At 43.5% G+C, this 12,900-nt stretch overlaps 1 protein-coding gene across 1 annotated transcript in view; it reads right to left on the reverse strand.

The window, feature by feature from the left end:
* Positions 1-2,851: 2,851 nt before the first annotated feature.
* JAG1 (jagged canonical Notch ligand 1) overlaps positions 2,852-12,900 on the reverse strand; it is a 52,544-nt gene continuing 42,495 nt past the window's right edge. The window contains exons 21-26 of the mRNA XM_069608328.1: positions 11,601-11,714; positions 11,385-11,494; positions 8,257-8,496; positions 7,108-7,239; positions 6,094-6,244; positions 2,852-4,806 (exon numbers count right to left, since the gene is read on the reverse strand). Coding sequence (XP_069464429.1) covers positions 4,349-4,806; positions 6,094-6,244; positions 7,108-7,239; positions 8,257-8,496; positions 11,385-11,494; positions 11,601-11,714 — 1,205 coding nt within the window. The 3' untranslated portion in view covers positions 2,852-4,348. The remainder of the gene's footprint in view (positions 4,807-6,093; positions 6,245-7,107; positions 7,240-8,256; positions 8,497-11,384; positions 11,495-11,600; positions 11,715-12,900) is intronic.

The raw sequence follows: 12,900 nt of genomic DNA on the forward strand, positions 1-12,900 counted from the left end.
AGTACACTGAATAAATACCCTTGTTTACCCGGTGAATGGTCACGACTTGTAGGGCGCTCTTTTCTAGAAGGATTTGCACCTCTACCAGCAGGATTTGCAGGTGTGCTCGTGATAGGCGTCTGCTCTTTGGTGGGTGATAGAGGTGGCCGGTGGAACTCTATACAATAACAGTGGTCTTGAGCACCCACTGGTCTGATGTGATTCCCCCTCCCATGCATGATTGAACGACAACCGCCCCCGACCGAGGAGGCATGGAGGGGACACGGACTGGCGAGTCACTTTGATGTGGAGGCCGGGGAGCCTCTTGGATTAGTTTGTCTCTATCCTTGCCTCTGCGCTGCCCTCTTTGCCGATACTGGCTGTTGCCAGATGAACCTTGTCCGGAGGACCATGGGGATATCTGGAGAACCGCCCTGCTTTTGGAAAAGCTTGGCTGTAATATGGTTGAGCGATTTTAGCGTCTCATGTTCTTTTTGTAGCAGTCTCCAAGGTGTCCTCGACAGTCTTACCAAATAAGTTTGACTCCTCTATGGGTTCATTGATCAGGGAGGCCAGAGTCTCCAGCTTTAGGCCTGAACTTTTCAGCCAGTCATGTCTCTTGAGGAGAGCCCCTTGTGCCAGGGTGTGTCCCGCAGTTCAGCAGCATCTAGTGCTTTCTTTAAAATATTATGGGTCACTTGTCCACCCTCAGTGACAACGGCCAGTACGCGTGATCAAGTGGATTCAGGGACCTCTTGGACAGGCCCCATTGTACATCACTGTGGCTAGCAAGAAGGGTCGTATTATGTGGCAAAACATTTGCCGAGGGCATACAGTTTTCCACAGTCCTTATCCGGCGGAGCCTCCGCCGTGGACAGTGGCACCCCTGCCCTTTTTCTGGTGGTTGTAACAACCAGAGAATCTGGTGTGGCATGACCTAGAATATACATAGGGTCAGATGGAGAGGGGCGAAACAGTTTCTCAACCTGAGGGTTGACAGCCCTTGTGAGGGAAGGAGATGATAAAGAAGTAGCAAGGTGTTTCTTTATGGAGTTGAGCAGAGGAATAGCCGAACTAGTGGGATGTTTTTCTTTGAGAATGTCCTCAACGAAGTCAGTCCTGGACAGCCTCCTGTGTAACGATCTGAAAGTGATCTGCGGCTCTCTTTAGGATGGCATTAAATACCATCTGGTCATCTATTGGCGATGACTGCCTTTGTTGAGGTGAAGAAGGCAAGTCTAGACAAATAAGGTCTGGGGTATGAGTGGGTGAGAGCCAAGGCCCCTGATCTGTTGGCTGGTCTTGTTCCCAGTCTGGGTCCTGTTTAGCTGTGTCCTGATCAAAAAGGAGTGACCTACTAGTGTCCTTGTTCTGAATACTCAAATACCTCCTCTTGAGGAATTTGACAATGAATTGGAAGCTTCTGCAGCTTTGGTGGAATGGAGCAGGAGGAGTCCTCCCTATGTCTCTTGGAAGTAATGTATTTCTCTGAGAAGTCTATGAATTGGGACATCATATCCATATAATTCTCAAATTGTTGCCTAGTCCACAGGGATGAAGCAGAGGGGTCTGGGGGAGGAAAAGGCTGTTCAGAAAGGGAGTTTTAACTGATAAAGCCCTTGAGAGAGGCTGGGGGGATTCAGAATACTCCTCTCGACGAGGGGAGAGGGGCTGCGTTCTTCCACTGCTGAAATAGCTGCGAGACTCTTGCGTAATTTCAACAGCTGAATGCTGGGTTTGACATGCCTGTAGGCGTTGTTGCAGTTGCAGACTCCGCCAGAGCCTTAGATGCTGTTGTGCCCATGGATGACGTGTTGGCAGTAGTGTGTTTTTTGTGGCAATGCCCTTATGGGAAGAAAGCCCAGTCGCATGCCGAGAAGACAGTTGAAGGGAGGGTGCCAGACCGTGAGTTTCAGACAGACAGTCAAAGTTTTCGGCGTGCCTGTTGCAGTTTCTTCGATTTGTCAGTCTGTCAAGGCTGGGACGGGCATCTGGGAACCAGAAGGTTCCGCCGAAAAGTCTATGCCAGGTCGGAGGCTGGAATCCTAGTCATCTGAAGAGACCGCGCCAACAGGGGGAACAACTCGGCCTGCATTGCGTAGGCCACCCGCCGTTTTGTCTGACTATCCTTTAATGTCTTGGGACGGAAAATCTTGCAGGACTTGCAAGAACCCTAGTCGTGATCACGAGGTAGACCTATTGCAACGGCGATGGGAGCCTTTCCACAGGAATTTGTCCTCTCCATAGCAGAGGTAGACCGCAGCCAGACCAGAGAGGGAAAGAGAAGGGAAAAGGACATGCATTCTCGAAAAAGAATCAACCTAGGGGCCCCCTCTTCCTACTGTAAGGGCCTGGCCAGAGGGGCGATCAATGCACCAGTCGCCGAACAGCAGTGGATGTCTTCGGCGTAGGAGTCCACGAAGTAGTCGTCGAAAGGAAGTAGCGAAGACTAGACGACCATCGTCCTTGGGACAAAGTACCAATAAGCAATATCAACTCTTGCAAGCTCTGCCTAAGGGGACCAACTAGTTGGGCGGAAAAAACAATCTGAGGGACCACTATGCGTGAGGGATTTTGGGTACACTACACGTCACGTTGAGGATAGTGTTACAGTGAAGCCCATGTCGACATCCCCTTTCGATCTTCGAAAGAAAGATGCAATACTCTGCGATTACCACTAGATGTCGGACTATATGCACAGCATGCGATTCTAAGCAGGTGAACAAGCATCAGAAATATACACTCACACCTTACAATTCTGGGACCAGAAGCAGGCTGTGTTCATAGTTAAAACTCAAATGTAGTCCCTTACTTTATGCAGGGGAAGTGGTGACTGGCATCGATTCAAAATAAATCCGTCCCAACCAATATCTCAGGTTTTAATACAAAAAATTTAATAAATATTACTTTTCAAAATGTATTGCCAGTAACACATCAAAGATGTATTTGCAGCTTCATATATAACACTAATATCACAATACAAGATATCTTCATGATCCCAATGGCTTGCCAATGAGATGACTGTTAGTCAGCCTACTGGTTTACCTTGGACATGGTAATAGCACTTTGATTTCCTCACTTAAGGCAGGCAGTGGAGTCTACAGCAAATCTAGACAGTGATCTCACTGGACCTTCTACTGTTCAAGTATTCAACCTCTAGCTTATTAGAATACTACCTAAAAGCAGTAGATTACAATAACAAAAAAAATCAAATCTACAAGTGGTTCGGCAATAGGTTTGTTTCCATGGTGAAGAAAAAAAAATCAATTTACAAAAGAAGATTGCTGTGCTTCCAACTTACACACGCTAGTTTGATTTTTTAATACATGCAACCACTCATCTACACTGTTCTAAATCGTTTGTTCCCTTGCACTGTTCTGGAGCAGATCTGCCGGTCACTCTTTTTTCGTGAAAACTAAAGCAGCAAAAAATATTCTAGTCTAAGTTCCTAAACTGCCTCAGTCAATAGTCAAGTGATACTAGAGAAGGTGGTTCAAACATTTGACAATGTACAAAAAAACAGCACGGGGGCTTTAAATCCCACCTATTGTTAAAAAATAAACTATTTTTAGAACACCTCAGTTTTGGCATATAGGCAACATGTAACAAGAAAAATTCAAAAATAAAGGAGCCATGAGCTTACAAAGCTATCAAAAACAGTCAACTCTAAACACATACATATAAATAAAAGGGAATGATATTTAAGGCTCTTGATTATTAAGTTAATAAATCAAATATACACAGTGATTAATAAAAAAAATATTTACATGTCTATACAAACCTACTTTGACACATCTTTTTAAATTCTTCATTTTACCAGCAACTGCTGACAGAGTTCCCACCCCTTCCCGACAAAAAATACAATTAAAAAAAATAAATAAAGTGGATTTTGATAGTTGCTGTGGTTCTAAGCTGCAAAGGCACTTTCAAATACAGAACTAGTTGTTCGTCAACATAAAAACCAATATACAAAAAAAAGAAAACAAGACATTCAATAAATATAAATAAAATGCATTTCCTAAGGCTATATATATATATATTTCAGAAGTCCAGCCAGACCGTTGTTGAAGCAGGCGGAAGAGCTAATGGCGATGCAGACACTCACTAGACAGATCCAGGATGTACCAGCTGCAGCAGACTGTACATTTGGGCACTTTTTGACTAGTTTTGCATAGATGTGAAATGCAGCACTTGGTATTCCAGCCAACCACAGCAACTATCTTTGCCAGTGTAAGCCAGCTTGTCAAAACTTAAATTAACATAGGGATTCTAAGTAAATAATAGCCTTAGACTCAAATATTACACAACAGTTTAAGAACTATGAGCTCCAAGCCTTTCCAATGAAGGCTTTGCACGATGGCACTGTCTGCTATACAATATATTCCATCCGACTTAAGCTCTGTGCAGTTTCTAAGTCTCTGTTGTCTTGTTTATTTGTCCAGTTTGGGTTTTTTGTCGGAGAGCCATGGGGTGGCTTTTCCTCTCTGTCTACCAGTGTGTATGCTGGCTGTTTAACGTATCTCGGTTTTTGCTGGTGCTTGTCCATGTCGTCTTCTTCAACTTCTGAATTGTGTGTCCTTATTTTGGCAATTTTTGAGTTTTTGTTTTCATAGTCTTTTATGGGTACACTGTTTGCCCCATGTTTCTCAATTGGGTTTTTTATTTGGTTTAACTGTTCTCGCACGTTATTTGTGGTGTTGTCTTCTACAGCAGTGTGGGGGTGGCTGCTCTGCTTCCTGCGTTTCCTCATGCACCAGTAAAAGGCGGTTACTAAGCAACAGATCCAAGCAACAGTCAAGATAGAGCTCAGCAAAGGCACCAGGAAATCTGCAAAGCAACAAATAGCCAATAAAAGCACCAAATTAGTCGAACATAATAAAGTTGGTCAGAGATGATGGCAATAAGACTATTATGTTCTGGATTAGTTATGATATGGCATAACACGCCTATACACAAGTGTGTCGAGGCACGACGTTGATTTTACAAGCACACAACATATGATTTGCCTCAGAATGGGGAGAACAGGGACTTCTGCATGCCAGAGTGCAAACCGTAGCTTCATGCTGGAAGATCCTTATCATGCAACATAGGTACTGCCCAGCTGCCTCCCCACATTTAGGGGGTGCAGCTCACAGCACCGCCATTGGCCACTTGCTTTTGATGTCAATAGGGAAGATGTACACATCTTGTGTCCTAGTGCAATAAGTAGTTCCTTGACTTTCTTAGATTGCATTTTGTGAAGATGTGCATTCATAGTGGTTTACCTACCACCACCACAATGCTTTATATGTGGCACACATTTTATTATCACCGTTATTAGCCTCGTCCGGCACTGACAAGCAACTCTTAAACCTCACCTCAGTGGCAGCCAATTCAGAAAACTTAATTTCCGAACAGTGACACCTTCACTTATCAACGGTAACTGGGCAGGGAAGCCAAGTTTCTCAGGACTTGGTTAAAATGTAGTTATGGATTCTAGAGGATGCAACTGCAGTGGAAAATGAATTCCACCTTACTTTGTAAATAGTGTTTCCAACAGAGATTAAGGTATACTTGCATTTTGGAGGTCATGCCAATGGAACAAAATATAGTCCATTTAGCAAAACCTGGGCAAGTAGGTAGTGTTCGCTCTCCAGTCAAGTACCTAAGCAATTAGTTATGCAACGTAAAAAACAGCTGTGGCATCTATGCAGACCCACATTAATGTGGCATAGTTTGAAAACCATATTGGTACTGTAAGAGTGCAAGTAATGGCCTAAGCCTCAAAATGGCCGACACCCAAATACAAGTAATCTGGATGTGGTTTAGCAGATATCTGCAACACAACAGCAATCCAGTACTTCCTGAGGCGATGGAAGAATATAAGGCGTGGGGAGAAAGGCAAGCAATGCGTATCAAAACCAGCAAATTCAGCCACATTCTTGGTCCTTTATACTAGACAGGAGGTCTATTTTGCTCACTGCAATCCCCACCAAACGATATGGCCTCACGCGCAAGCAAGCTGGTCCTGTTTTAGCATTTCTTTTATTAATCTATTCCATGCCTTGGCACTCATACCTCCATAATCTAATGAAAAGGTTTTAGGATTCAGCCCTATTGAGAAGCCAGACTCACCGGTCTTGTTCTTGGTGTGCCGCCTTTGTACTGTGACCTCTGCAACAGCAGCAATAAAGGTGTTGTTTCCATCTCGCTTGCTAACTAGTTCAATTATTCGGTCTGTGATGTCCTTTATAGGGTTTTCTTCCTCGCTACTGTCCTCAGCAGACTAGAAGAGACGAAAGATCAATGTAAGGCACTAAGATTCCAGTAATAAAAAACTGCCAAAGCAAAAACGTAAGGGAAAAATATCGAAGTGGCAACATAAATTAACATACAGGTTGAAAGCAAGCCCACACTACACTGCCCTCCCCCTTAGGAACATTTATCTGGGTGGTTTAAAAGCCATCGCAAAAACATTTTAATTTTACTACTAATGCTACCACCAATACAAATAGAAAACGTGAGAAAAACAATGCCCACTGCACGCAATTTTTGGCTGGATGGACTTGTATGTCTGGTTAAACATGATTTATTATAAAACAGGATTGTTCAGAAGAATCTTGTTCACAAGAGAAGTGCCCTCTATATCGAAGTCCAATGCCCCGGCGCACATTCTTTCGTAATGGTCGACCTAAAAGCCAGGGCTGGAATCCCAAAGGAAAAAGGCTAAAACAATAGGAAGCCCCCCCCCCTCTCCCTAAGCTATGAGCCAAGGACTATGTGGTGCAAATGGATTGACATATTGGGCAAATCGCTCCCTGACGCTGTGAACATTACACAAAGGGTGACTTATTTATAGCATGCGGATTACATGCGTCATAGAACCCAATTCAATTTGTGACAAATCACAATAGTGAAAAACGCATGCAAGACCTTGCTGCACATTATCTGCATTTTCAACCGTGAAGAGGCACCTTTCAAACATGCCAAATTAGGTGCAACGGGGGATCGTGCTTGGACACCACGTGGAGGTGTTAAGGGTGTGGGAGGGCAGTGTCTGGAAGCATCTTTGCCACTGCCCACGATTGCAAATTTCCCTGCAAATCTTTAATCAGAACAACAAGAGCAAGACGCCAGTAAATTGCTTACAATGGCCACGTGGATTTCATTGCTTGCCAAGAGTGACGGTTCACAGGTAATGTAGATAGAATACTCGGCTGAAGCATTCTTAAAAATGCCAAGATTCCTCAGTTCATTGCAAATACGATCTGTGGTAAAACCCTAGAACAACACACAAAACAGTTACAATTATTAGACAAAATAACATGCGATTAAGACACATTTTGAAACCCACTTATCGAAGCACAACAGAAAACAATGGGGGGGGGGAGAAATCTGGTCACATTTCTTGGAGGGGCTGGCAGTGGCACCAGGCTGAAAACACTCTGCCACCGACACAAAGTGGGCGAAATCTCGCACCGAGTCCAGATGTGTGTTCATCAACGCAGACTTAACGAAAATCAACCAGATTTAGGGAAGATCTTTCTATTCTGAGAATAGGAGCATTAGCGGAACTTAGTTACTAATCCATGGTAAAGAACAAAGAAATCATAACGTTTTTAAAAAAAAATTGCAAGCACAAATCCTGCAACTAACAACCCAGCCAACAAACGACGACTGACTTCACATCGGGTCATGCCGCTTTGCATTATAGTCTTAAAGAAAGTGTGCCATATAAAATAGCGTTGAAGCTTCCGTGACAAGACTCGGTGAAGCATTTTTAAAAAAAAATATTTTACTACAGCCTTCGCTGATTATTATTGCTCACATTTTAACAACTTAATCGTTAAGATGGATACAAGCTTCAACTGAAAACAAAGGTCTCTGGGGAAATTATACTGTAAGAAATAAAAAGCAGCCCCGTTTACACCCATACAGTTTAATCTTAATACTGCATTCACAATAAATGGTTAACATCAAATGATTTGTACCATGTTAAAAAGGAATGGCCGAGCAACACAACATCGAATTCCAAAAACACACATCACTTTTGCTTTGCCTCCAAGATAAGGGGAAGGCAACAATTTAGACTAGAGCCACACCAGCATACAAATCTTCCATCACCACCCGCCCCCCTTTTGAATACTGCTAATTTGTCTGGAGACAGTCCACCTGGTATAGGATGAGCTAGCATCATGCATTTCCTCAACCTGGGTCAGTTGATTCGTTCTCCCAATGCCTATATGTTTGATTGAGCTGCAAAAATAACAATTCCTTGCATTTTTTAAAATTACTTACTGGCGTCATCATGTCTTTGTTAAATGCAAAAGTGATGTTGGCACAGCTGTTGTCTAGGTAGTTGGAGTTGGAATTACACTTAGTTTTCACTGGTGGTTGATTTGAAGGCCAGCATTCACCGACTCCGACACAGGGTGGAACAAAGCAGTGCTCTTCCTTTATTGGTACACACGTCTGTCCAGCTGGGCATTCGCTGTGGCCTTTGAGGTTTACTTGACAAGGAAGGGGACCACACCACACCTGCAAGGAAAATAAAATGCTTAATGTAATGATTTGTTTACTCAAAGTCAAACCGTTGGACCAGAAAAGAATATTCTCCATCCTAAGCGTTGCGGCTAGCTATATTCTAGAAGCATTTCCAAGTACTCTTGAACCTACTCTTCCTACCATCAATTGGGAAACAGTTCTCTGAAATGAGTCGGCACAAGAATGGTGTTAACACTGTCAGTTAAGACATCTGTTGGCCAATGCAAATTGAGCTAGATCTAATGCCGACCGCATCACATGCCTGGGGAAAGAAGACCAGAGGAGCCCAACTGATTGCCAGCACCGGCTGCTCGGACCTTGTGTGCAGCAAGCAGCAAAATGTGGTTCTTTAGCTTTTCATACAGTTGTGACTAAACATCTTGCCTCCCCCACTCCCCAACCTCACTTCCTAGGCACTCTACATTTTTCTGAAGAGCAGGGGGCAAAGATTGGGTTGGTTCTCAATCCTGGTCATCTCAGCCTGCAACAGTCTGCACTGCATCATCGATGGACTCTTCCCTGAGGTGCAAATCACTGAACCCCCCCCCCCTCCCTCCCACAGCACAGCCAATTGGATTGGGGAAGGTGTACTGAAGTGTCTAGGACAAAACTATATTGACTAAAACAGGGTTCTCTAAAAAGCATCCCTCAGAGCCAAACCTGGACGCACAGAGGTTTATTTGATGAAAACCCCATATTCTGACAACTGAGTCCGCACATCTCTGTAGTGAGCTCTTGTTCGATCTTTGTGTTTCACACTCTTAGCAGACACTGTACCATGAGTGATCTTGTGGCACAAAACCCTGCACACCCCAACTATTGAGCTTCTCACTCCTCCCTAGTTTCCCAATGGAGTACACCCTTGTAGCGTTATCTATTCGAAAACGACTCCACTTCAAGGACAGATAAAAAAGCTACAAAGGGCTGGACTCATTAGCAGTTAGCTCCAAAATATTCATGTAATAAAGCAAATGATTGTGGGATAGTTTGTTGCAAAGTTAAGCCACAATTTAAAAAAAAAAAAAAATTACACTAAACAAAACGCCACAACCAAATTAGCGTTCGAGTTTTGTTAACGACTCCCAAGAGCAGCTAGAAAGAAAAAAGTGGTCTGTGCAAGCTAACGTTTGTCGGGTAAATTTACAAGCGGGAGAAGATCACACCACCTCATTACTAGCACGTCACAATTGTAAAATGCTCAGAAAGTTCTCTCCCCTTGCCGATGGAGGCCTTTGTGTTAGCCCAATTAAGGTATTGAAACACATTGACTGGGAAACCAAGGCCTTGGAGTTCGCGGATCCGTGGAATGGGATGCCTAGCACTTGTGCAACTGCTCGCACTTTCCGTGGTATGGAACTGGCTATGCAGGAGTGTCCTTTGCCTACATTTCGCCAACCTCATCAATAACTGGGCAGCTGCTGGCAAGATTAGAATTGTATCCTTCTGCTTGGAAGTTTGTTTGCAAGGATCCAATGTGGCACAACCTATACCATATGTAGGTCTGCATGCCATACCAAATCTAAGCAGTAGCAGGGAGACATCAGGACTCACTGAAGTACTACTGCTGGAAATTATTATTCTTTTAGAGTTAGCCATTTATTTGCATTGGTTAGATGTTAAGACCCGCACAAATAGCTGGTTTACTTTGTGTTGCATTATAACTAGCAGTATCTGACACAGTACCAAGCCTTTCATATATAAATATGGAAAGATTCCCTACTCCGGTTTAGGATCCACAGCAGGGTCGCTCTGCAAGAGTTATGCAATTCCAGTAAATTGATCCTGCAGCTGATCAGTAATATTTCCAAGTTTCTCCTCCCGTTGCTGAATTTTCTTGACTAGTAGCTCTTTGATGGTGTTGAGTCTATTGAGCACGCTTTGAAAAGCCCTTGAGCCGTCTTCATCCCATCCCTCCCTTCAAAAGCATAAAACATTATCGAAGGATTATCCATATTGCTATTGCTGTCTAATATTCAGCTTCTTGCAAAGTTTTGCGAATTTCCATTATTTTGTGTTCATTATTTTGTTTCAATCTGCAGTTTTCCATTCTGACGAGCTCCAGTTTTCAGTTTGTTTCATTTTTTTCAATCAGTTTCTTCTGTATGATTTTTCACTTGATTCAAGACCTCTTCTGGAAACTCTGTACATTCAAGTCGGGGGGGGGGGCTGATGTGGGCGGCTGGAGGTTCATTCAGAAACTCAAATGCTGGGGATACGAGAGCCATCAATTTAGATTAGATAGAAACTAAAAGCCAGTGGCCTCTGGGAGTTTAGCAGTCTCTTGATCGGAACCAGTCGTCTAAGAACATGTAAAACTGAACATTGGCTTCAAGTCCCACAGGTGTGTTAATGCTATTTGGTTTGTACAAAGTGAAGACTTCTATGGTACAATTGTGTTACTGAAATGTGGAAGAACACTCGCTGTTCAAGTCTCCAGAACCCATCCAACACTAACAACTCTAGTTACCATTACTGCCATTGAAGGGAATATCAATACAGTCACCTACTTAAGGCTGCATCATTATCATTTCCGATCACATCATAAAGACGTTCAGGTTTGAGGAATGCACATTCTCGGGCACCCCCCCATCCCCCTTTTATCACACAGATTAAAGCATGCCAGCATAGTCATCACTGCAGAAGGCAGTAATGGCATCATCTCAAAAGTGACGCAGGGGTGCAGGCAAGCACCCCAAGAGAGCAGGCCACACCTGTCAACCGATTAGTGCTACCAGAGATGAAACCTAGGAGTAATCTATACACATGCATTTTGATGTTTAAGAGTTGTAAAGGCAAATTGAGGGAGTTCACAATAATTGACAATGCCAAGCATGAATTCAAGTAAGCTGCTGTGTTAAGAAAGTAAAGATATTTACACACACCTTTGAACATGTAACTCTTCCATTTACACACTGGCAAGTGTTACATTCATCATCCCATTTAGCTCCGTCTGGCATGACTTGTCCATTTGTAATGCAGGGCCTTCCTGTAACTGGAAAAGAGACAAACCATGTATTTTCTAGATTCCCATCAAGAATCACTCTGAAACCATAACCCAAAAAATGTAACCCCAGATGCCAACTGTGCCCCAATGCTACCTTCTTGGCATCTAGGGCCACTGCGTCCAGGTGGGCAGATGCAACGATATCCATTTATTTCATCCATACACGTAGCAGCAAAAGCGCAAGGTGATGACTGACACTCGTTGATATCTGCAAAGAGAAACAAGATCATCAATCCTTTACATCCCCCAGGACATACCGTATTCAATTAACACACTTGTTCAGACGATGAGTTCTAGTTCTATAATGGAGCCATAATCTGGTAGGTCCACAAAAAAAGAATTTGGCATTTACACAAAACGAGTGAGGGGATAGGCTTGTTGCTCTTGTGTTGGAAGGGCCAATTTAAATTATGCTGGGATCTTTGCAGAAAATAGTGTAATGGCTAAGAATGAAGCTTTCAACAATTAGATACAATGTGCTCACCTGCAGGTTTATGGCAATAACAAATTACTGGGAACTTGCACCATTCTACAGCCAACTCCTATATACACCACAGACTATTGATGGTCAACTTTAATGAAATCCAGTCGCTTGAACAAAAATACTATCCTTTTCATTTAGCTCTAATTTAACATCAAGGATAAATGAATCTCCCCAGCAGCAGAAAACAGCCCCCCCCCCCCCTTATCTAATCTAGATAGAGCATTGGTAGCTTAAAAATGACCATTTAAACTTGTAGCGTTTTGTATCGAAAAGTAAAACTGTCAAAGCAAACTGTAAGGGCACCAGTAACATATCCTTTGGAAATAGGCAAACCAAGAAGGGGAAAAAGCCAGCAAGAAGTGAGATTTCATGGAAAGTCAGTTTTGTACGTTATGGTGATTTAGTGAGGGGGCGGGAGGTTAGTGAGAATAGGGTGAGAGGATAGGCTCAGAACCAGAATTAACTGGCCTCTGTGTTTTACATATGGTAGGCCTAGTGTGCTGTAACCGTATGGGTACAATTCAGTGCCTCAGGTGTGTGGTAGTGCTTTGTGTTAGTGTGTGGAGTGGGGTTGTGGTGTGTTTAGCTGTGCGCACTGGTTAGTGTCCATAAGGGATCCAGCGTCACGGGTGGCTGTAGCTGTAAGATTATCCGGTGTGTGATTGCATGGTTTATGGTTTTATGGACAATGTGGGTGGTTCACTCTAGGCGTGCTTCAGCATCTAGAGATGTTATGTGTGAACATAGAATTGGTTTGTGTATGTGTAGTGTGGCTGGCCCAAGGCATGGTATGGCGTCCGTTATGGGAGGAGCATGACGGGGAGAATGGGTTAGTAAGTTGTTCAGTTTATTGGAGCCTCTGGCGCCGCTCTTTGGTTACGGCTTGGTGGTATCTAGCCCGGTGCCTGTG

This window comes from Ambystoma mexicanum, chromosome 4q, assembly GCF_040938575.1.
Source record: "Ambystoma mexicanum isolate Mex_15411 chromosome 4q, UKY_AmexF1_1, whole genome shotgun sequence".
Classification (NCBI taxonomy): Eukaryota; Metazoa; Chordata; class Amphibia; order Caudata; family Ambystomatidae; genus Ambystoma; species Ambystoma mexicanum.